General features: G+C 37.7%; 1 protein-coding gene across 1 annotated transcript in view; it reads right to left on the reverse strand.

Moving 5' to 3' along the window:
- Window positions 1–271: 271 nt before the first annotated feature.
- Window positions 272–23,870, reverse strand: part of LOC120524456 (N-alpha-acetyltransferase 16, NatA auxiliary subunit-like) — a 122,059-nt gene continuing 98,460 nt past the window's right edge. Inside the window, exons 16-19 of the mRNA XM_039746309.1 lie at window positions 22,680–22,788; window positions 19,979–20,077; window positions 3,031–3,174; window positions 272–399 (exon numbers count right to left, since the gene is read on the reverse strand). Coding sequence (XP_039602243.1) covers window positions 272–399; window positions 3,031–3,174; window positions 19,979–20,077; window positions 22,680–22,788 — 480 coding nt within the window. The remainder of the gene's footprint in view (window positions 400–3,030; window positions 3,175–19,978; window positions 20,078–22,679; window positions 22,789–23,870) is intronic.

Genomic DNA, 23,870 nt, shown 5'->3' on the forward strand with positions numbered 1-23,870 from the left:
TAGCGAGATCATGTGGCCATCCAGTATGTCATGGATGATGTTCCGTTAATGTGTGCAGTTTTTGCCTCTGAGATATCAAGCGAGACATAACGGATCAAAACTCTACTCTACTGAGATCACCTTTTATCCACTTTCTGACTCTGGGAAACTTCAGCCTCCTTTGAAATGAGAAGTGGAACAATGACTACCCCCCTTAAGTTTGCCAAGAATGCAGTTGTCCTTGTTGTTGATGAGCATACCACTCAGCCCATGCCATCAGGGCCCCACTTTGTTATCCAAAATGATCGCTTATATCAAGTAGCAGAGTATGAGGGAGGGATGTAGTCATTACTGCTTGTCCCAAAAACCTAATAGCAGCAGATTTGTGAACTAGCTCATACACTTTTCCTTGGCATCCACCTGGGAGACAATAAGACATTAGAGCAAATTAAGTCCCTTTTATTTTTTTGGCCAGGAATCAAGGTTTTGCAATTCCTGTTAGCTCTGACAGATTCCTAAAAAGGACTGTGCTCCTCTCATACCCATTTTCCTTATTGATATTCCATTTAAAAGAATCAAGGTGGATTTAGTAGACCCCCTTGAACCATCTGGCCGAGGCCATAAATACATTCTGGTCCTGGTAGATTATGCTGCTTGATACCCTAAGGCTATACTCTTGAGACAAGCCACTTCCAAAAATATCACACAGGAGCTGACACGGGTCTTTGAGCATTCTGGCATCTTGGAAGAGGTCCTTACCAACCAGGGAATGCCTTTACCTTGGAGCCATTCAGGGAGGTTGCCAAGTTACTCAAGATTAGGCACTTAAACGCAGTATACCATCCTCAAATTGACAGTGTAGTAGAGCAGTTCAACCCGACACTCAAACAAATGCTTTGCAAGGTGGTTAGTCAGGATGGGAGAAACTGGGATCAGTTACTCCCTCTCAAGCTATTTGCTTACTGCAAGGTTGCTTAAGACGCGGTACTCGCCATTCGAATTATTATTTGGACGACAACCCTAGGGACTATTGGACATGCTAAAAGAAGCTTTGGAGAATGAGGCACTCCCTTGTACTAATATTTTATAATATATAGTTATGCAATATATTTGATAAAATCAGACCTATTTCAATGACAAACCTGGAATAATCGCAATCCGCACAGCCCCGACTATAAAAAAGTGGCATGACTCTCTCTGTGAGTTCAATCCCAGAGACAGTGTCATGGTACTCATCTCCACTTCCCACTTCAAATTACCAGCTCATTGGTAAGGACCATATGAAATTAAGGAGAGCCATATGAAATTAAGGAGAGGAAAGTGCTGGTCAATTATTTGGTGAAACAACCCAATCATCATCAACCAGCCGAACACATTTATCACGTGAGAAAGGTACTCCAGTCCCTACTGTGGACACCCATGTTCTTTCTTTGCTCTCAAAAATTACCTTCATTTTGGTTTGGATTTGACAACCAAGCAATGACAGGAGCTCGAAGCAGCTATCCTGTCTGTCCCAAAAGTGGTGGATGAAAAATTTGGTTGGAGTCCTCTGATTGCACATAACATTGTCACTGACCCAGAAGTGATCATAATGGAAAGTCCATGCCGCCTCCAGGAAGCAAAGTACATTGAAGTAGAGCTTGAGAGCAAGTGAATGCTAGATCTCGGGGTAACTGCCGAAAGTTATTGTCCCTGGTCTAGCCTGATCATCTTATTCCCACAGCCAGGCAGGAGTTGCTGCTTCTGCAATGACTTCCTTCGACTTAATCAAGTCTCTGCATTTCATGCCTACCCTATGCCATAAATGGATGTACTCTTTGAGTGGCTTAGAAAGGCTCAATACTTGACCACACTTATCAAGACAAAAGGGTATTGTCAAATTCCTTTATCAGAATCCACCAAAAAAAAAACAAACAAAAAAAAAAAACATTTAACACCCCTATTTACCACTGGCAGTACCAGGTTCTCCAATTTGGTTTGCACTGGGCACCTGCCACTTTATCCACCAGACGTTGGAAAGAGCTATGACCCCACAATTCATACAGTCCTGCCTACTAGGATGACATCATCATCTGTTTTGGCACATGGGGAGACAATGTACAGCAATTACGGATGATACTATACACACACATATATATACATAGTATATACACCTAGAGTGTGAAAGGACCGGGGGGGAGAGAGTATTTTGGGAACAGTTTCTCCCCCAGGCCGACAGGGGGCAGCCCTCTTGGTTTCCAACAAAGCCAAGGGGTCGTGATCATGGGAACTCAACCCTGTTGGAACCCATGGCCACCCCCAAAGGGCACATGGACCTTCCAGGGCCTTATTTGGCCACACCTGAAAGTGTGGCCGTAAGAAGCTTGTTTGGCACCTGGAGTCCTTCTGGCTGCCCTAAAAAAGGGGCCAGTCCCCACACCATTTTGGGGCCAGAGGAAGGAGGGAGGAAGTTGACAAAGCCATGGAAGGAGTGGAGGAAGAAGGACTGACGGCAAGAAGGGACTGTGTGTTGGTCCGGGTTAGGGTGGCTGTACACACCCTGGTGGCTCACAATGATATATATATATATATGCATATGTATGTATGTATTTATATATACACACACACCTGTTTTTAAAATTATAAAGAGTATGACATCATACTCTAGGAATCTGTCTCAGAATAAAGTATAATACAACCATCCACTTGAAATGAATAGGTTTATGCCATTTGTTTTACCATTCAAAACAGAAATAAACAAGGCATATGTTCTTATAACTGTATAAATAGTTACTAATACTGAAAAGTTAACATAAATATTTTATAAAGAAGTAGCAAGGATTAAACAAAAAGTATGATATCCTAAATGTTATATTTACTTATCAAGTAAGATGACCAATTCAAGGGTATTAAGTCCAAGGAAAAGATAATGAAAAAATTCAACCACAAACTTAAACAGTGATGCTGTAATGACATAACTAAGCATAAAGATATTTCCATTGTTAAGCTCAAAATTGAAAAAAAATGTTTGCTTTTTTTATTGTCTAAAGGTATCACATAAATGCTCCTTACCTGACAACAAGTGTTGAAGAGAGTTAGAATTTTTCATGAGAAACTCATCATTGAAATTCTCACAGCTCTCGTTTCCAAAGATTTTCTTCATTTCTTGAGATAATACTTTGTTCACAGTTTCATGGAGATTGCTGTGATCAGACACTGCAATAAAGGGAAAAACAAAACCAGTAGTATAAAAACATATTCCTCACTGTATGTTCCACATGGTCACAATACACCATTAAATTTATGCTTAATTCCTTTACACACTTATTGCATTCTTGACAATTATTTCATGCAGATCTTAATGAAGCCCCGCACCAATATAAATTTGTCTTTCTTAAGTACAAGGTGATAGAAAGCCAGAGACAATTTCAGCAATATTCATTGTATTTTAGGATGATACTCATACAAATCCAAGAGAGAAAAAAAAACCTTTAGGCAACATGTAGAGAGCTTAACTTGATTCTGATTAATTAACTTAATCTTGATTCAGCTACATAAGCTTTGCTGAAATTGTTGCCAGGAGAGCATTTTTTTTTTAGTTCTGAGAGTATACAGAGATTTTGGAAAGAAAATCGGGATGCTAAGAAAATGTGGATGCTAATATTGCTAGGGTGGAAGATTTTTAAAACAGCTTACAAATAAACTATCCACCTCACTGGAATTCCACAGAAAGCAGGGAGAGGGTATCCTATAGATTTAATTGAAATCTGGCTTTTTGGGATAGGCATATTCCCTAGTATGTTGTTCTCTGTGGAAAAAGTGCATACCTTTCTGACTCAGCTTATGCCACCAGGGAACCCACCCAGACCCACCTTGCCAGGCTTCTTAACTATCAATACTGGAAGACTGACCTGAGGAGGGCAAGAGAACATTGAAATATTTTAATTATTGGCTCTATGCTATCTCTTTCTGTGCTTCTCTGTGTAAGATTAAAAAAAAAGTGATAAAATCCATTTATATATTTGATATAATAAAAGACTGCAAGTTTTCGGGCTATCTTATTAAATGCTGTATTTGGCAACATCATGAGATGGTAGCCCAAGGAGAAGCAAATTTCTTTGAAATTCCAATTGAAGTAATAAGATGGTTCGACATAAATGAAGGATCTTTGTGCCCTACAAGAAAATAAAAGAAGAAGGATCGCTGATCCCAAAGGGAAAAAAATATAATTTATTAAGGGTGTTAAATCTTTAGCAAGTGAATTGCCGATTTATATGAATGATTACAAGCAGTATTGGAACAAAATGTGTTGCTACACCCTCTGAAGTATTATTATAACAATATTGACCTGTATATTACAGGCAATTACCGGTAACCACGGAAAATAGACAGATCATTATAGCCCTTAAAAGTATAGACATTTACTTCACAGAACTTGCAAAGAAAACCAAGGTGCCATTGTGCACAGCTTCACAAACTATCAAAAGGAAACTCTGACTGGAACATGTCTGAATAGTCCTAAAACCACAAAAGAATCAGAAGACAAGTATCTGGCAGTCAACAGTTTACATGATAGGTGACTCACAGCACAACAGCTTCAAGTACAGCTTGACAGTGGCTGAAGTAAGCAAGTACTCACTAATACTATGGTTTCTTTACAATTTACTGGTCTCTCTTTTATCATATAGCTATCCGAAATGTGTAGCTTAAGGGGGTTGTGATATCAGTTTAAAACGTTTGGCTCGAAATACGTTTGTATTGCTGCATCATTTGTATAGCTTTTTTTTGAGTGAACTGTACCTATACAGTTGTTTTTTACTCTTAATTATAATTTTGCAAGGCACTGAATCTCTAAAGAATCTAGGTGAGTTCCAATCTTTTAAGATACAAAAGTTAAACAATATATCCAAATCAAACACTAATGCATTGACTGATTGCAGCTGCAGTATTCCTTTACAAGTGTCTTGTTTATCATTGTTGGCCAATTTTAGCAGAATATATCATAATAAAGTAACTTTATTGAACAACTATAGTGCCAAAACTGTTTAATTCTGATTGATTCTATTGAATTTCTTTCAACTAAACTCTCATACAATCTAAAAATACGCTTTAGATTTAAACACCAACCAAGTGATATACAGTGGAACCTCGGTTTGCGAAGATAATTCGTTCCGGAAATGTGCTCGCAGTCCAAAGCACTCGTGCATCAAAGTGAATTTCCCCATAAGAAATAACTCAGATGATTCATTCCACAACCCAAAACTATTTATATAAAAATGATTAATACAAAATATAAAGTAAAAATACATAAAACAAATTAACCTACACTTTACCTTTAAAAAGAATCATGGCTGGTGTGAGTGAGTTTCTAAACTCTTGTGGGATTCCACCCAACGGGACGACACGCGGAACTGTGTCCCAAAGCAATCGCAGTCTCCCAGCGCTGTAGCAGTTTGCCATATAAGCGGATCCAAAAAGATGACGGACATGCTATAAACGCCTGCCGTCGATGGGTGATACAACGAACATTATAAAGATCCCGCTACAATACATAACCGCGCTGTTGCCATTTTAAGCTGAATAAAGCTGGTGTCGTTAAAGTACTGAGACTCAGCTTCGTGTTTTGGGGCGCAAGACGGGGACTCACGCTTCACAGCTCACGTGCACACACACACAGTCACGATGCTGTAGTAAACAGTATATGCTCGTACGGATGTTGCCTATATGAGTGAGGCACGCAGACATAGACAGAAAATAGGAGACGATTGCCCTCAAGAGGAGAGAGAGAGAGAGAGAGAGAGATGCGCGCGAGCTAGCGAGATAAGGAGAGAGAGAGACGCGTGCCCGAGCAAGAGAGATAAGAGAGAGAGAGGCGTCTTGCGGGCGAGAGAGATAAGGAGAGAGAAACGCACGCGAGAGAACCATCAGCTCAGTTGTGATCACATGACGCTCGGGAAACAAAGTGTATCCATACTACTCGTATTGCAAGACATCACTCGTTTATCAAGTCAAAATTTATTAAAAAATTTAGCTCGTCTTGCAAAACACTACCATGTTACTCACAAACCGAGGTTCCACTGTACATTCAAAATATAAGTATTTCCTTTTCTCCTTTTCTGCAATATTTTCAGTTCACTATTTATGCTCTGTTCCATATAAATAAATATTCAGTTACACCGAGAAAGATAAAAAGTTCAATAGAAATACTATTTCAAGATATATTGATATTAATAGAATCTCAAACATGAGCTTATAGACTAATAGGAATTACAGTGGGATGCAAAAGTTTGGGCAGCCTTGTTAATAGTCATTATTTTCCTGTATAAATCGTTGGTTGTTACGATAAAAAATGTCAGTTAAATATACCATATAGGAGACACACACAGTGATATTTGAGAAGTGAAATGAAGTTTATTGGATTTACAGAAAGTGTGCAATAATTGCTCAAACAAAATCAGGCAGGTGCATAAATATGGGCACCACAAAAAAGAAATGAAATCAATATTTAGTAGAGCCGCCTTTTGCAGAAATTACAGCCTCTAAACACTTCCTGTAGGTTCCAATGAGAGTCTGGATTGTGGTTGAAGGTATTTTGGACCATTCCTCTTTACAAAACATCTCTAGTTCATTCAGGTTTGATGGCTTCCGAGCATGGACAGCTCTCTTTAACTCACACCACAGATTTTCAATTATATTCAGGTTTGGGGACTGAGATGGCCATTCCAGAACGTTGTACTTGTTCCTCTGCATGAATGCCTTAGTGGATTTTGAGCAGTGTTTCAGGTCGTTGTCTTGTTGAAAGATCCAGCCCCGGTGCAGCTTCAGCTTTGTCACTGATTCCTGGACATTGGTCTCCAGAATCTGCAGAGTGGAATCCATGCATCCCCCAACTTTGACAAGATTCCCAGTCCCTGCACTGGCCACACAGCCCCACAGAATGATGGAACCACCACCATATTTTACTGTAGGTAGCAGGTGTTTTTCTTGGAATGCTGTGTTCTTTTTCCGCCATGCATAACGTCCCTTGTTATGCCCAAATAACTCAATTTTAGTTTCATCAGTCCACAGCACCTTATTCCAAATGAGGTTGGCTTGTCCAAATGTGCTTGAGCATACCTCAAGCGGCTCTGTTTCTGCTGTGAGCGGAGAAAAGGCTTCCTCTGCATCACTCTCGCATACAGCATCTCCTTGTGTAAAGTGCCCCGAATGGTTGAACGATGCACAGTGACTCCATCTGCTGCAAGATGATGTTGTAGGTCTTTGGTGCTGGTCTGTGGGTTGACTCCGACTGTTCTCACCATTCGTCGCTTCTGTCTATCCGAAATCTTTCTTGTTCTGCCACTTCGAGCCTTAAATTGAACTGAGCCTGTGGTCTTCCATTTCCTCAATATGTTCCTAACTGTGGAAACAGACAGCTTAAATCTCTTGGACAGCTTTCTGTATCCTTCCCCTAAATCATGATGGTGAACAATCTTGGTCTTCAGGTCATTTGAGAGTTGTTATATGACCCCCATGTTGCTACTCTTCAGAGAAAATTAAAGGAGGAGGGAAACTTACAATTGCCCCCCTTAAATACTCTTTCTCATTATAGGATTCACCTGTGTATATAGGTCAGGGGTCACTGAGCTTACTTAAGCCAATTTGAGTTCCAATAATTAGTTCTAAAAGTTTTGGAATCAATAAAATGACAACGGTGCCCAAATTTATGCACCTGCCTGATTTTGTTTGAACAATTATTGCACACTTTCTGTAAATCCAATGAACTTCATTTCACTTCTCAAATATCACTGTGTGTGTCTCCTATATGATATATTTAACTGACATTTTTTATCGTAACAACCAACGATTTATACAGGAAAATAATGACTATTAACAAGGTTGCCCAAACTTTTGCATCCCTCTGTATATAGATCAACTGACAAATAACTACACATTATTTAGGTAAAGCTTCAAAAATTTAATTAAGCTGCTGTGTAGAGTACAATTATTAAATAGTATAAGAAATTAACTTCTTCCAAATTCCTACATAATTCCAACTAGTATGTTGAAAATTCACATGCAGCAGCATATAAAATATTGATATAATTTTTTGCTGACTGCATGGAAGTATGTGGAACATTTTTCAAAGTAAGCTGCCACTGTAAGATAAATATTTAAACAGCATATTCTCTTTGTGTGTCTCTGCTTGGCTCTATGGATACTAGCTGAAACCAATAGAAGATGCAAGGCATCAATATTTTAGCTTATCTATGTACCACTTTCTTTCACCAAAATCCAAATTATAAACACTTTAAATATACTCAAAATATAAATATTTTATTAAAAAAATACTTCTTAATAGCATTTAGCTAAAACAAAAATCATCAAAATACACCGTTTACATTAAAAGAAGCTAATACAGATTTATGAACCTTCATACTTTGATGGACTGTTAATCAATCATTTGGTAACATTGTTTTTGGTAGCGCCAATTGTGACATTTTGGTAAGGATCCCAATTCATTTTTCTTGCATTTTTCTATAGATTGAGGTTCCTAGCCTTTACATTTGAGTCAAGGTAACTGAAGTACACTCATTTTAAGAAACTGAATTATACAATTTCCTGATATATAAAAGTATTACCAAAATGGGATAATTATTTATAAACATTTTAATACAAGGCAGGACACAACATAAACAACTATACTACATAGAAAAGGCTGTTCTTTGTTTAGAGATTTTCAGAGTCTTCATTTTACAAAACCTTTCCATTTATTGTGTGAATGGGGGTTAAACCATTAGTTTGTCTCAACGATTCTTTGTTTCTAAATAAATTATACAACCTTGTAAAAGCTCTAAATTTGCCTGACAGTTACTCATTAGACAGTTACATGACAACAGCCTTTAGAAAACAGGTCTTTAGTTGGTGGTTCACTAGCTACTTAAAATTTTAACCTATTTTGACAATTTCTAAATGATTTTACACATTGCACTTAAAGTTGGTGTTGTATAGCTATGTTCATTCAATAAATGAAAAAAGATAATCTAATATTAGATTAGACGCACACACACACAAACACACACACACACACACACATATATATATATATATATATCTATACTAATAAAAGGCAAAGCCCTCACTGACTCACTCGTCACTAATTCTCCAACTTCCTGTGTAGGTAGAAGGCTGAAATTTGGCGGCTTATTTATTACAGCTTACTTACAAAAGTTAAGCAGGGTATCATTTCAAAATTCTACACGTAACGGTCATAATGGTCGACAACGTCCGCCATGTTGAACTTTCTTATTTATGGCCACATCTTCACGAAATTTGGTAGGCGGCTTCCCTGCGCTTACCGAAACCAATGTACATACTTATTTCGGTTGCATCATGCCACTGTCGGCCGCCATATTGAACTTTCCAATGGTCTTTGTTATTAATGGGCCCATCTTCAAGAAATTTGGTACGCGGGTTCCCAACGCTAACTGAATCCTACTTATGTACATACAGTATATGCGTCAATAGCCTGCACCTCGGTCACCGTGTGAGTCGCCATTGGGTCCCCCATCCCAACGCCTCCCACGTTGTTGGCTGCCTGCCTATATAAGGCCGTCCGTCGCTCTGGTCTCTACATTCCCTTCCTTGCTTCGCCACGGGATTCACGTCTCCCTGCTGATAACTGCAGCCTTTTTATTTAATCCACGGCTTCTCTGCTGTTTAATTGTTCGTTTATTATGATTATAGTTATTGTGTAGGTATTTTAGACTTACTTTACAATGTTCAGGTGCCCATTTCCTTTATCGTTCCAACCGTACCCCCTTTAACATGTCTATCGAGTCGATCACCATCGATCAAAGAACTGTCACTTACCGAGTGGTTTCCATGCCCGGAGATGGCACCTGCCTTTTCCATTCTCTTAGTTACATATTGCACGGCCATATCAGGCTCACTCTTGATATCAGGAGGAACATTGTGTCTTATGTATTGAATGACTGGGACGGGTTTAAGGTGTGGACTGATGACGATACAAGAGATAATTATACTACACAGGAGCACTATAAGAGTGAAATGCTTAAGCCCTTCACCTATGGTTCTGCATGTGAGTTGATGGCTGCCGCTGAATTGTTCAGTTGTCGCTTTCAGGTGTACCGAAATGGCCAGATACTTTACACCTTTCAACAACCACCAATGCCTCTTAAACATCCCATGATCACAGGTGATGATTTCAGTAGTGGACACTTTGATGTTTATGAATGTTTAGACTCTCAAAAGCTGGATGTGAAGATATCGATGAAACCGGTTGTATGGTTACAACGATTGACAGATGCCGACTGTCATTTCAACACAAGTCCTGCAAATGCTGTCGTCATTGAAACAAACCATGAAACTCAAACCGATTATGACAGCAGCAATCCAAGCTGTGAGATTTGAAACAAGATTACTTTTCACATGGCCAACTGTACATTGCATGCTCAAGAGTAAGCTCAGCGCACAGCTTGGTCATATTATAACCGGAGGGCCAAACTGACAATGTGGTATAAAAAGACATCCTTAACAAATAATTATTGGTATATTTTCCCTCAGTTTAAAAAGGTTGAATTTTCTTCTTAATAAAAATTTTAAGGCAGTACTTAAGCGTTCAAGCGATGGGTATTTTGCTAGTATACATACATATATATATATACATACATATATATATATATACATACATATATATATATATATATATATATATATATATATATATATATATATATATATATATATATATATATATATATATATATATATATAAAAGTCAATGTGTGTATGTATGTTCCAGCATCACATCCAAACGGCTTGAGAGATTTTCATGAAACTTGGTACACATGTTCCTCATTGGTCGACTAAAAATACTGTAGGGTGAAATCAGCCGTAACCCTCCCTCTTCTGAGTAGGGTGGGGGGTGATCTTGCGGTCTTGTATGCATGTTATCATCAAGTTGACACTCAGAATGACCACCAGAGGGCGAACTGGAGGTGACTGCCAGCATTCTTTATGTTTGAGCGTCACCACGCCCCTGTTGCTTTTGAAATTAAATATAGTTCTACGCGTGGAAGTGTGTGTGTCTGTCCGGCCCGGAAGTGAGACGTAGAGTTGGGGTGAGGGCTCCAGCTCTGAGGATACACAACTGAGCGCTGAAACGAGACTTTGGATCACTTTGTAACGGAGTTAAAATTGCTGTAGCGAGAAACTTTTAAGTGCTAGGTCTTAGCTAACATTAAATAAAGCCGTGGACATTGCGAGATCGCACGAGTGCAGTTGAGAAGCTTCGATGTATGTACTCCGAGCAGCTCACGTCAACTGACTTTGCAGGACTGGAAAAGATTAAATTAAGTTAATACACACGCTACCCCTAAATAATCGCAGGCAAATCAACAACTTAATACCGGGAATGCCTGTTGAACATCTTACATTCATGAGTACCAATTTGGGTGGTGAACACTTCGATGATTGAAACCTGTTATCTTTACAACGGTTGACAAACACGGAATATAACTTGAGCACAACACATCCTTCAAATACGAACCTGATTGAAATAAATAATGATAATCAAATCCTTGATGACAGCAACACTCATAACGGTCACAAAACTATTACATTGACAATCATGTTACGTTATTTTTAAAATGTTTCCTTTTCTTAGCACAAGCACAGCTGAGAAGCTTCGATGCATGTACTCCATAACGCGTTAAAAAAAATAATCATTTAATCACACTTTGTATTCCAAGCAAAGGGGAACTTTTGTCAATGCATGATTTCCTGGTACACCGATTACACTGATGCACACATCAGAGCTACAAAAATGTAATAGTCGGAAAAAAGTGCGTTGCCAGGACTGATCGGAGGAAAATTTCATTTCAAAAGACTACCCGGCGGAAGCCTTGATAAAAGCGTGGTTTTGTGCAAACTGTGCAAAAAGGAGTTTGCATACCACTGAAGCACTTCAACCTTACGGTGCCATCTAAATGCAAAACATGTTACAGCGAGCACAGAAACTGTGTATGCTGTTAGCACTAGCAGTACGAGTTCGAGTACCAACAAAACGTGTCGGTAGCCCAAACCTGATGAAATGACTGGCTTCAGGACCAAAAGCAGAAAGTCAACATCGGTGAAACTTACAAATTCTCTCGCAAAATGAATTGCTTTGGATTGTACACCACTAACAGTGGTGGAAGATAGGGGGTTAGAAAATGTGCAACATTTAGCATTAGGTGATCCAACTTTCCAACTGCCGTGCCAAAAGACTATTTCAAGTAAAATTTAACAGCTTTATGACACTGAAAAGCAGCAAAATTAGATGCATTTGAGAAAGCGGACTTTGTGGTTCTTACTGGGGATCATTGGACTTCCGTGACCGTTAGTAATTTCAATTACATCTAATTACAAAATGTTCAATGATCACACTGCTTAAGCCTAATGTACAAAATAATTTTGGTTAAGGTTACTCAGAGTTTAAAGGTGAAGCTGGTCAAATTACCTTTTATGTTTCTGCCTTATTTTTTTAAGAAGAAAAACTGCACTTTATGTTGAAATTTTTGTTATTATTATTTTAAAACAATAACATTCTGAAAATGTACTTAAAGTACTTAAAATACCACTTTATTTTTAAGTCTGCCTAATTTTAGCCAGGGATGATATTTTTGTTTCTGTTTTGAATTGAAATGCAGTTTAAATGCATGTTTTTTTTTCAGAAATTAAAAGAGCCTGAGTTTACAATATTCCTGTCCATGTCTATTATTTGATTCTGTCGGCCACTAAAACCCTTTTAACCCTTTAAATTAAGTTCATAGACAGGCTGCCGCTGGCGTTTGTAATTTAGTGCCTGCACATATAAGGCCGTCCGTCAGCGGCAATCCAATAGCAAACTCCCACTAAATATTCACGGGTGAAGGACTGTGTTTATGGAGAGGAAGATGAGATGGTCAGGGTGGTGTTTGACACAAACTCAGCGAAACTGCGAGAGAAAGTTTTAAGTGCCAGGACTAAGGTAACATTAAATACAGCCATGGACATAGCACGAGATGGCACCAGCACAGCTGGGAACCTTCGATGCATGTACACCGGCGGCTCACGTGAACTGGCGCAGTGCACAGATAAAAGGCAACAGTTCCAAAGAGCTGAACAAAACCAATTACACAATTGAAAAGGCAGCAAAAATATGAAGCGTCTGATAAGCATATTCATAAATCCAGCTACTGCAGAAACAAAGCACGGTGGAAAAGTCAATGTCCCGCTAAAGGAAGACAGTGTAAAAAAAACCCGTGCATGCAGTGTGTCAGGTCTCAGATAAAGAAGAAGACGAGCTGTTTATTGATGCAGTAAGAAACGAATCGATGAAAGAAACCTGTCATCTTTACAACGATTGACAAACACGGAATGTAACTTGAACACAACACATCCTACAAATACGAACCTGATTGAAAGAAATAATGATAATCAAATCCTTGATGACAGCAACACTCAGTAACACTCACAAAACAAATACTGTATATTGACAGTCATGTTACGTTATTTTTAAAATGTTCCTTTTTCTTTTCTAGCTTTTTAACACACTACTTGTCCGCTATGATCACGCGGGTATATATATATGTATATATATATCCCGATCTACATACTCGAATAATGGATACTTTATTCGCCATCAATGATTGTTTTGGTAAAGCCATACTCAGTGTATTCATTAGATGAGCGGTAAAAAAGTAAGAGCGAGGAGGATGCAGGCTGTAGTGCCGTCAACTCTATCTGAATTCGCGATCACATTTCAAAAATATATCTTTTCAAGTTCTATTTAGTCCATATTTGTCAAACTCAAGGGCCACGGGCCACATCCGACCCGGCGTAATTATATCCGCCCGAGATCATTTTATATACTGTATTATTGTTATTAATGGCCCGGGTATATGAAGCGCTGGTAACACAATAAACTACAGATCCCATAATGCAGCGCTTCAGCTGCCTTGCCGAACACTTACGCGTTAATCAAGTCTAGCTTATGATGCTGCAAGTTATTGCGAAGCTAGCTCACACGATGCTGGAGAGAAAAGTTCATTCTGAAAATAGAGCCTTTAAAAACCGATGGGAGGCTGAGTATATGTTTACTGAACCCGTGTGTCTCATTTGTGGAGCTAATGTGGCTGTAATTACAGAATTTAATCTAAGACGGCACTATGAGACAAAACATCAGGGTAACCTGAATGCAATGCAGAAGATACAGAAAGCAGAAGAATTAAATAAGAATCTGACACTTCAGCGGACGTTTTACCCGTGCACAATCACAAAGTGATTTCAAGTGAAGCTGCTTTTATGGGAGACACAAATGCACCAGTGCAACTTGCCCCACTTTCCCTGTTGCCAAGTAATGTTAAACCAAGTCGTCACTACGGTGTTCCCAAATCGCACTTTGCTGATAAACTGAGCGCACTGAGTTTGCACGGCGCTTTGGTGACTTTGAAGAACAAAAAAAGTCCGTCTACATGTGGCTCGAACCTTGTGCATGTTTGGTAGCACATATCTGTGTGAGAAGCTCTTCTCAGTGATAAAGACTAACAAAACAGCACACAGGAGTCGCCTCACTGATGAGCACCTGCAATCCATCCTGAGAATCTCCACAACACAGAACCTCACACCAAACATAAACGAACCTGTTGCCAAAAAAGATGCCAGGCGTCCAGCTCTAAAATGACATATGAGCAAAGACAACTGAATGATTTGATTTGTTATTGCTGAAAGGAACACATTTTATTTATATTTCCAGGTTTTGTTATGCAGCATGTTCATATTTGAATTTGTATAATTTTGACAGGATATATTTTTATGGAGAGCAAAATCTTTTGGGATATTTAAAATCTAAGTTTATTTTTATATAAAATTACATAAGAGTAAAGAAATTTGAATGTTTGTTCTTTTAATGTTTACTTTATTTCTAACTTGTATAATTTAGACAGGATATATTTTTATGGAGAGCAAAATATTATAAGTTGTTTAAGGTTTGAGTTGATTTATTCAGGAATAATATTCCTGTCTGTTTTACCATTCCTACCAAAGATATTTCTGTCGACTAAATAAAAATTCCTTCTATTTAAAATTTAAATAGAACTTGAACAAATACGATAGTTCATAATATCCACGCAGACTTGCACGTAAGAGCGGGAGTTATCCGTTTTAACAAGCAGCGTATTGCACTGATCTGAAATAGCTGTGTGTGTATATATGTAGATATGTATGTATATGTATATATATGTTTATATATGTGTTTGTGTATGTATATATATATATATATATATATATGTATTTGTGTGTATATATGTGTGTATATGTATAGATATGTATATATATATGTTTATGTGTGTGTGTGTAAATATATATATATATATATATATGACAACAACACTCATCACTCACAACAGTGACAAAACAATTACATTGACAATCATGTTACGTTATTTTCAAAATGTTTCCTTTTCTTTTTCATTGCTTCTTTAACACACTACTTCTCCACTGCGAAGCGCGGGTATTTTGCTAGTGTATATATATGTGGATGTATATGTATATATATATATATATATATATATATATATATATATATATATATGTATATATATGTGGATGTGTGTGTGTGTGTATATATACAGTGGGTACGGAAAGTATTCAGACCCCATTCAATTTTTCACTCTTTGTTATATTGCAGCCATTTGCTAAAAGCATTTAAATTAATTTTTTCCCTCATTAATGTACACACAGCACCCCATATTGACAGACAAAAAATATAATTTTTGAAATTGTTTCCGATTTATTAAAAAAGAAAAACTGAAATATCACATGGTCCTAAGTATTCAGACCCTTTGCTCAGTATTTAGTAGAAGCACCCTTTTGAGTTAACACAGCCTTGAGTCTTCTTGGGAAGGATGCAACAAGTTTTTCACACCTGGATTTGGGGATCCTCTGCCATTCCTCCTTGCAAATCCTCTCCAGTTCTGTCAGGTTGGATGGTCAACGTTGGTGGACAGCCATTTTTAGGTCTCTCCAGAGATGCTCAATGGGTTTAAGTCAGGGCTCTGGCTGGGCCAGTTAAGAACAGTCACAGAGTTGTTGTGAAGCCACTCCTTCGTTATTTTAGCTGTGTGCTTAGGGTCATTGTCTTGTTGGAAGGTAAACCTTCGGCCCAGTTTGAGGTCCTTAGCACTCTGGAGAAGGTTTTTGTCCAGGATATCCCTGTACTTGGCCGCATTCATCATTCCCTCGATTGCAACCAGTCGTCCTGTCCCTGCAGCTGAAAAACACCCCCACAGCATGATGCTGCCACCGCCATGCTTAACTGTGGGGACTGTATTGGACAAGTGATGAGCAGTGCCTGGTTGTCTCCACACATACCGCTTAGAATTAAGGCCAAAAAGTTCTATCGGAGTTTGCTAAAAGACACCTGAAGGACTCTGAGATGGTGAGAAATAAGATTCTCTGGTCTGATGAGACCAAGATAGAACTTTTTTGGCCTTAATTCAAAGCGGTATGTGTGGAAGGAGTGGCTTCACAACAACTCTGTGACTGTTCTTGAATGGCCCAGCCAGAGCCCTGACTTAAACCCAATTGAGCATCTCTGGAGAGACCTAAAAATGGCTGTCCACCAACGTTTACCATCGAACCTGACAGAACTGGAGAGGATCTGCAAGGAGGAATGGCAGAGGATCCCCAAATCCAGATGTGAAAAACTTGTTGCATCTTTCCCAAGAAGACTCATGGCTGTATTAGCTCAAAAGGGTGCTTCTACTAAATACTGAGCAAAGGGTCTGAATACTTAGGACCATGTGATATTTCAGTTTTTCTTTTTTAATAAGTCTGCAACAATTTCAAAAATTCTTTTTTTTTGTCTGTCAATATGGGGTGCTGTGTGTACATTAATTAGGGAAAAAATGTATTTAAATGATTTTAGCAAATTGCTGCAATATAACAAAGAGTGAAAAATTAAAGGGGGTCTGAATACTTTCCGTACCCACTGTATGCGTGTACAGTGGGATGCAAACGTTTGGGCAACCTTGTTAATAGTCATTATTTTCCTGTATAAATCGTTAGTTGTTACGATAAAAAACAAATGTTATCAGTTAAATATATCATATAGGAGGCACACACAGTGATATTTGACAAGTGAAATGAAGTTCATTGGATTTACAGAAAGTGTGCAATAATTGTTCAAACAAAATCAGCCAGATGCATAAATTTGGGAACCGTTGTCATTTTATTGATTCCAAAACTTTTAGAACTAATTATTGGAACTCAAATTGGCTTGGTAAGCTCAGTGACCCCTGACCTACATACACAAGTGAATTCTTTAATGAGAAAGAGTATTTAAGGGTGTCAATTGTAAATTTCCCTCCTCCTTTAATTTTCTCTGAAGAGTAGCAACATGGGGGTCACAAAACAACTCTCAAATGACCTGAAGACAAAGATTGTTCACCTTCATGGTTTAGGGGAAGGATACAGAAAGCTGTCCCAGAGATGTAAGCTGTCTGTTTCCACAGTTAGGTACATATCGAGGAAATGGAAGACCACAGGCTCAGTTCAAGTTAAGGCTCGAAGTGGCAGACCAAGAAAGATTTCGGATAGACAGAAGCTTAATGCGAATGGTGAGAACAGTCAGAGTCAACCCACAGACCAGCACCAAAGACCTACAACATCATCTTGCAGCAGATGGAGTCACTGTGCATTGTTCAACCATTCGGCGCACTTTACACAAGGAGATGCTGTATGCGAGAGTGATGCAGAGGAAGCCTTTTCTCCGCCCACAGCACAAACAGAGCCGCTTGAGGTATGCTCAAGCACATTTGGACAAGCCAACTTCATTTGGAATAAGGTGCTGTGGACTGATGAAACTAAAATTGAGTTATTTGGGCATAACAAGGGGCGTTATGCATGGAGGAAAAAGAACACAGCATTCCAAGAAAAACACCTGCAACCTACAGTAAAATATGGTGGTTGTTCCATCATGCTGTGGGGCTGTGTGGCCAGTGCAGGGACTGGGAATCTTGTCAAAGTTGAGGGATGCATGGATTCCACTCAGTATCAGCAGATTCTGGAGACCAATGTCCAGGAATCAGTGACAAAGCTGAAGCTGCGCCGAGGCTGGATCTTTCAACAAGACAACGACCCGAAACACTGCTCAAAATCCACTAAGGCATTCATGCAGAGGAACAAGTACAACGTTCTGGAATGACCATCTCAGTCCCCAGACCTGAATATAATTGAAAATCTGTGGTGTGAGTTAAAGAGAGCTGTCCATGCTCGGAAGCCATCAAACCTGAATGAACTAGAGATGTTTTGTAAAGAGGAATGGTCCAAAATACCTTCAACCACAATCCAGACTCTCATTGGAACCTACAGGAAGCATTTAGAGGCTGTAATTTCTGCAAAAGGCGGATCTACTAAATATTGATTTCATTTCTTTTTTGTGGTGCCCAAATTTATGCACCTGCCTGATTTTGTTTGAACAATTATTGCACACTTTCTGTAAATCCAATAAACTTCATTTCACTTCTCAAATATCACTGTGTGTGTCTCCTATATGATACATTTAACTGACATTTTTTATTGTAACAACCAACGATTTATACAGGAAAATAATGACTATTAACAAGGTTGCCTAAACTTTTACATCCCACTGTATATATATATGTATATATTCTATGTATATATATATATATATATATATATATATATATATATATATACTGTATATATATATATATATATATATATATATATATATATATATATGACAGCAACACTCATGACAATGACAAAACAATTACATTGTCAATCATGTTACGTTATTATTAAAATGTTTCCTTTTCTTTTTCATTACTTCTTTAACACACTGCTTCTCCGCTGTGAAGCGCGGGTATTTTGCTAGTTATATATATATTTAAAGCAGCCATCTTGCTTCTAGTTAATCAGTCCTGTTTTGGACTCAGTTGTGTAAACGTTTGTTATTTTGATGCAGTTTTGCAACTGGGAGAAATTATACGGGTGGCTGCCCCAAACCTTTTCCATGTGTTATGGTCGTTTTTGCAACAATATATATATATATTGTCAAACACAAGCGCCTAGGGAGCAGCTTAAAGACCCATAGAGCAGTGTGAAATCGCACGGCAGGGGACGACGGCAGTGTGCTAACCTCTCTTTCTTATTTCAGCAGGAAAGACAAAAAAATGCAGCCATGCATCCATCCACTTCCGGGTTCCTTCCTTTCCTCTGGTCCACCTATGATGATGTCACCACATCCCATCTACCTCAGCGGTTCTTTTTCCCAGCATTCCCATTCCATTTCTGTCCCCACAGCATTTAATGTCCGCCATTGCAACGTGTAAACTGTTTGTACTTTGGCTCAATGTCAGAGGCTTCACCACATGCACGGACATCTGTGGTTCAATCCCCAAAATGGGAAGCAAACGTGCATACACCTGACGAGCCCCAATTAGAGTGAAACACATGTTGTGTACTCTTTGTATTATTTGGAAGGTACGGTATCACATATCTATGATCTGCTTCTTGCAACTGAGAGAACTAATATACTTATAATAATGTATAGCACTCTGGGCATTTAAATGAAAGTGCACATTATAAGAATAAACTGAATTTATATTTGTTCAATGTATAGTTGCTTTCCTGACATGGATAGTAAAAATTACACCTATACTGTGACTACGCTGCGTAAGCAGCACTGTCTTTTGTGGTGAACTCAGTAAAGCACTTCAGGGAAAAATCCTTAATGAAAAGCATTTCTTTCAAATAACTGTTGTAACTGGGCAATATTTTAAGAATGGGAAAGGCTAAATCCATTGCTTAATTCAAACAATTCTTTAAAACGATTAAAGAGCTGCAAGTTATTCTTAGAAGGTAGTGAATATTATGTATTTTAACAGTTTCTGTGTCATGCAAGGATTGCATACCATTCAAGATATTTCGTCACATGTGTACAGCAATGCTCAGTGCCATAATTACTTACCAGTTTTAAAGAACCGAATTAAACATTCATGCAACCATGGATTTTCAGAATCAATGGCAAAAGCTCTTTTGATAGACTGAAGCATCAAGAGAAATCTTCCTGCAAGGAAATCAAATGAAAGACAAGAGGCCTGCTTAACAAACATAACTTTTAAATCAGCTGCACCTTAAAATAAAACAGAACCTTAAACTAAATCTGCCATATAAAATGCATACAATTGCATCAAACTGATTTCAATTATTACATTTAGGAATAAATGACAATGAAAGATAATGAAGCATTAATATTATTATATCCTGCAACCAAATAAATACCATAGAGTATATTCACTTATTAGTCACATACATCTAGTTACTATCTTTATACAAAATGACCTAAAAAAAAGGTCAACTGTTCACATATTTCTAGAATTTCAAGTAATGGTGAGTTGTTTTATTTTCACATGGAGACACAGCATTAAGAAATTGCATCAACAATACTGTAGTTCAGTCCATTGCCACTGGTGGGAAGTAATTGTAATTGTCCTTGAATAGTTTGAGCAATTATCATAACTTTTCTCAAAACAGAAGACTGATTGACCCTTTTCTTATCTAAAAAAGAGTTAATAATGCCCAGAAGCAGTGTAAAAACTGTGCTTCACACATATTGTCATTTCAACAGGTCTCAGTTAATTGGCAGTGAAAACTGGTCACTGATTAGGAAAAGGATTAGAATGAAAACCTGCAGCCACTGTGGCCCTCCAGGCCTGGAGTTCAACACCCCTGTGTTAAATTAAATACATACAGTAAAAAGGCAAATATGAAATAGTCACATGAAAAACTGCAATGATACACATAAATTGTTAACTTCTGAGAAAAAAATGCATAATCAAAAAAGTCAACTAATAATTATGAAATTCAATTTCATTTTTGTTTCATAATTTACTTCAAAAATGCAGTTTCATTTCAAAGTGGTCTTATATCTTGAGACTGTTTCAGTTTAACAATGGGACATTCGCAAATGTCACATATCCCAATGGCTTTTTAAATGACCGCACTATTTATTTTGGAATGACTCTTTCCATAATGATTTTGTCACCTGTCACTCAAGACTAATTGGTGGAATCAAACAAGCAACAACACATGGATTCCTATCAAATAATAGCAATAATTTTACCACTAACATGTCAAGCTAAAACACATGAAAGTAGTATTTAGGATAGAAAAGGGAGAAAAGTCAATTTTTCAACTTCTCTGAGAACAGCCATTCATTGGTAAGGTACATCTTTGCCACAGCCTCACTAACAGCCTGTTACTAAAACTAAAACACATCATATGGTGCTATATATCTCATATGTAGAAAAGTATTTTTTTTTTATTTCTAACTAGCTATGTAGCTGTGTTATGACCTGTTGAAATGGCAATTTGTGTGAAGCACAGTGCTTCTGGGCATTATTAACAATGTTTTAGATAAGAAAAGGCTCAATCAGACTTCTTCTGTTTTGAGAAAAGTTATGATTATTGCTCAAACTATTCAAGGACAATTACCATATATGAAACTGTGTTCTTCGCCTTAGAACATACAGTATAAACAAACAGGATACGGCACTTTGTTTAGACTAGGTATTATAAGCAAGAAGCCTCCTTGCATTTGTGAAATAAAGTTACTTATATAACATTCTCAAACCTTCCACTTCAAATCCAGTGTTCCAACCCGCTATATCCTAACTACAGGGTCACGGGGGTCTGCTGGAGCCAATCCCAGCCAACACAAGGCACAAGGCAGGAAACAAACCCTGGGCAGGGCGCCAGCCCACCGCAGAATTCCAAATTGTCCCTCTGTACATTTAACAGTGTGTGCATGCGTGTGCATGCATAGGCCCTGTGATTTGCTGGGTCCCTAACCAGCCTAGTGTTGCCCAGATAGACTCTAGCCACCAGGACATTGACTTTTATTAAGTAGGTCTGAGAATGTTTTGCTACAATTTGCTTATGAATGAAACTGCACTTATTTTATTGTAAAAGCAGCATGTTAGTTGGCTATTTGTATAATCTAGCTCACATTTGCAAATTCAAACATTTTATATATACTGTATTCAAACAACATTCTAGTTTCAATTACTGATTGACAGCTCCACTACAAACAGGGCTTACTCATAAGGTCTAAGCCAGAAAAAGAACATAATTTTACATCAAAACAAGTGAATATTTGCACACAGGGATAAGACTTACATTTCTTTGAAGGTGCTGAAGCAAAGATAAATCAATTAATTTTCTAAAACCATATATTCATTAAAGGATGTTGGAAGACATAGCCTATTATTGCAGCATCATGCTTTAGGAAGGAACTATCTCAGGACAGGATGCCAGAAGATGGACATGTACACACACAGACAAGTTAGATACATCATTTGGGATAAAACTACCTATTGAAATCCACATTACACACAAGGAGAATGAACTACTATATTTCCACATTGACACAGACCAGGCCAGGATTCAAACTCAGCAGCAACACTAACTACTGTGGCACTATGTGCCAAAAAAGATAACTTGCTTAAACCAATTCAAGATTTCACAGAAAAAAAAAACATATTATAAAAACAGGCAACTGGTCCAAATTTAAAGCATAATAAAGAACTGCCTTAAACGATTCACAAGAAGTAGTAAAAAATAAAAGATAATTCAACATACAGAGTCCTATATGAGAAAAATGATCTTACCTTTTCTAAAGTATATTTCAAAAGCCAGAAGATGTGTTTCTATACAATCAGTTACAAGATTCTTTAATGGCATTAGAAACTTGATAGCTTCTTCTAACGGATTTTCTACCTGCATTTAATAGACAATAGATTTATAAAGTTTTAGAATAATCAAATATTTCAATCTTTACAGACTTGTATTAATTCTACATTGAAGGTGGCATTAATTGCTCAGATTGTTAAGGTGTACAAACTGGATTTGGTCACTCTTAAATGTGCAACCACTCAGTTCATGTGTTGCATCTATCTCACTGATGCCACAATCTTTATAAAGGATGGATGAAATAATAATGTTCACAGAGCAGTGATACACTAGACAGCTTACAAATGTAAACCTGGTGAAAGAAACTGATAAATGATCAAAAAAATGAAAAGTTGTTATTGGCATTATGACATAAGCAAGATAAAATAAAGGAAAGCTTAACCAGTACAACTACTGAACAAAACCATCAGAATACAATGATCAGTATTTTGATCAGTATTTCCTTTATCCTAACCTTAGCATTAGGTTTTACTCACTTTTTGTTCACATTTATTTATTAGTATCTCAAAACTCTGCTGAATAATACATTGTTAACAAAATCAAAAGCTTCTAACTAAGATATAAACCCCTGATATCATAAAGGTTTAGTATATATATTATGGAGTATTGCTGCAAGGTTCAGAATATTGGAGTAGAAAGGAAAACACTACAAAGCGTATGTTAATGTTCAAGACACAAAAAAGGTGTGATCAAGGTCCTACTTGCTCAGTTAACAGAGGGTATAAAGAATTAAATTCTCATAAATCCTTTGCCTTAGCTGAATGATGAAATATGTAAGGAACAAAGCTGATGGTTAAAATTGCATCTTTAAAACTAGAATGTTCCAAACTAAGAAAAGAAAACTAGAGGTGTGGGAATTCTCATACATAGAACAGTACCATTTGAAGCATCAGATATAGTATTGGATCCCGAAGGGAGATGTGTAATGGTCATGGGAGACTTATCTAACTGTAAAATGATCTTGATAAATGTTTATGCACCTAATGTTGATGATAAGGAATTTATACAAACTTTATTTGCATCCATTCCCAATCTAAACACTCATAAAATTATAATGGCTGGGGACTTTAATTGTGTTCTAAATCCACTTTTAGATAGGACTTCTCCAC

The sequence above is a fragment of the Polypterus senegalus genome, chromosome 2 (genome assembly GCF_016835505.1).
Source record: "Polypterus senegalus isolate Bchr_013 chromosome 2, ASM1683550v1, whole genome shotgun sequence".
Classification (NCBI taxonomy): domain Eukaryota; kingdom Metazoa; phylum Chordata; class Cladistia; order Polypteriformes; family Polypteridae; genus Polypterus; species Polypterus senegalus.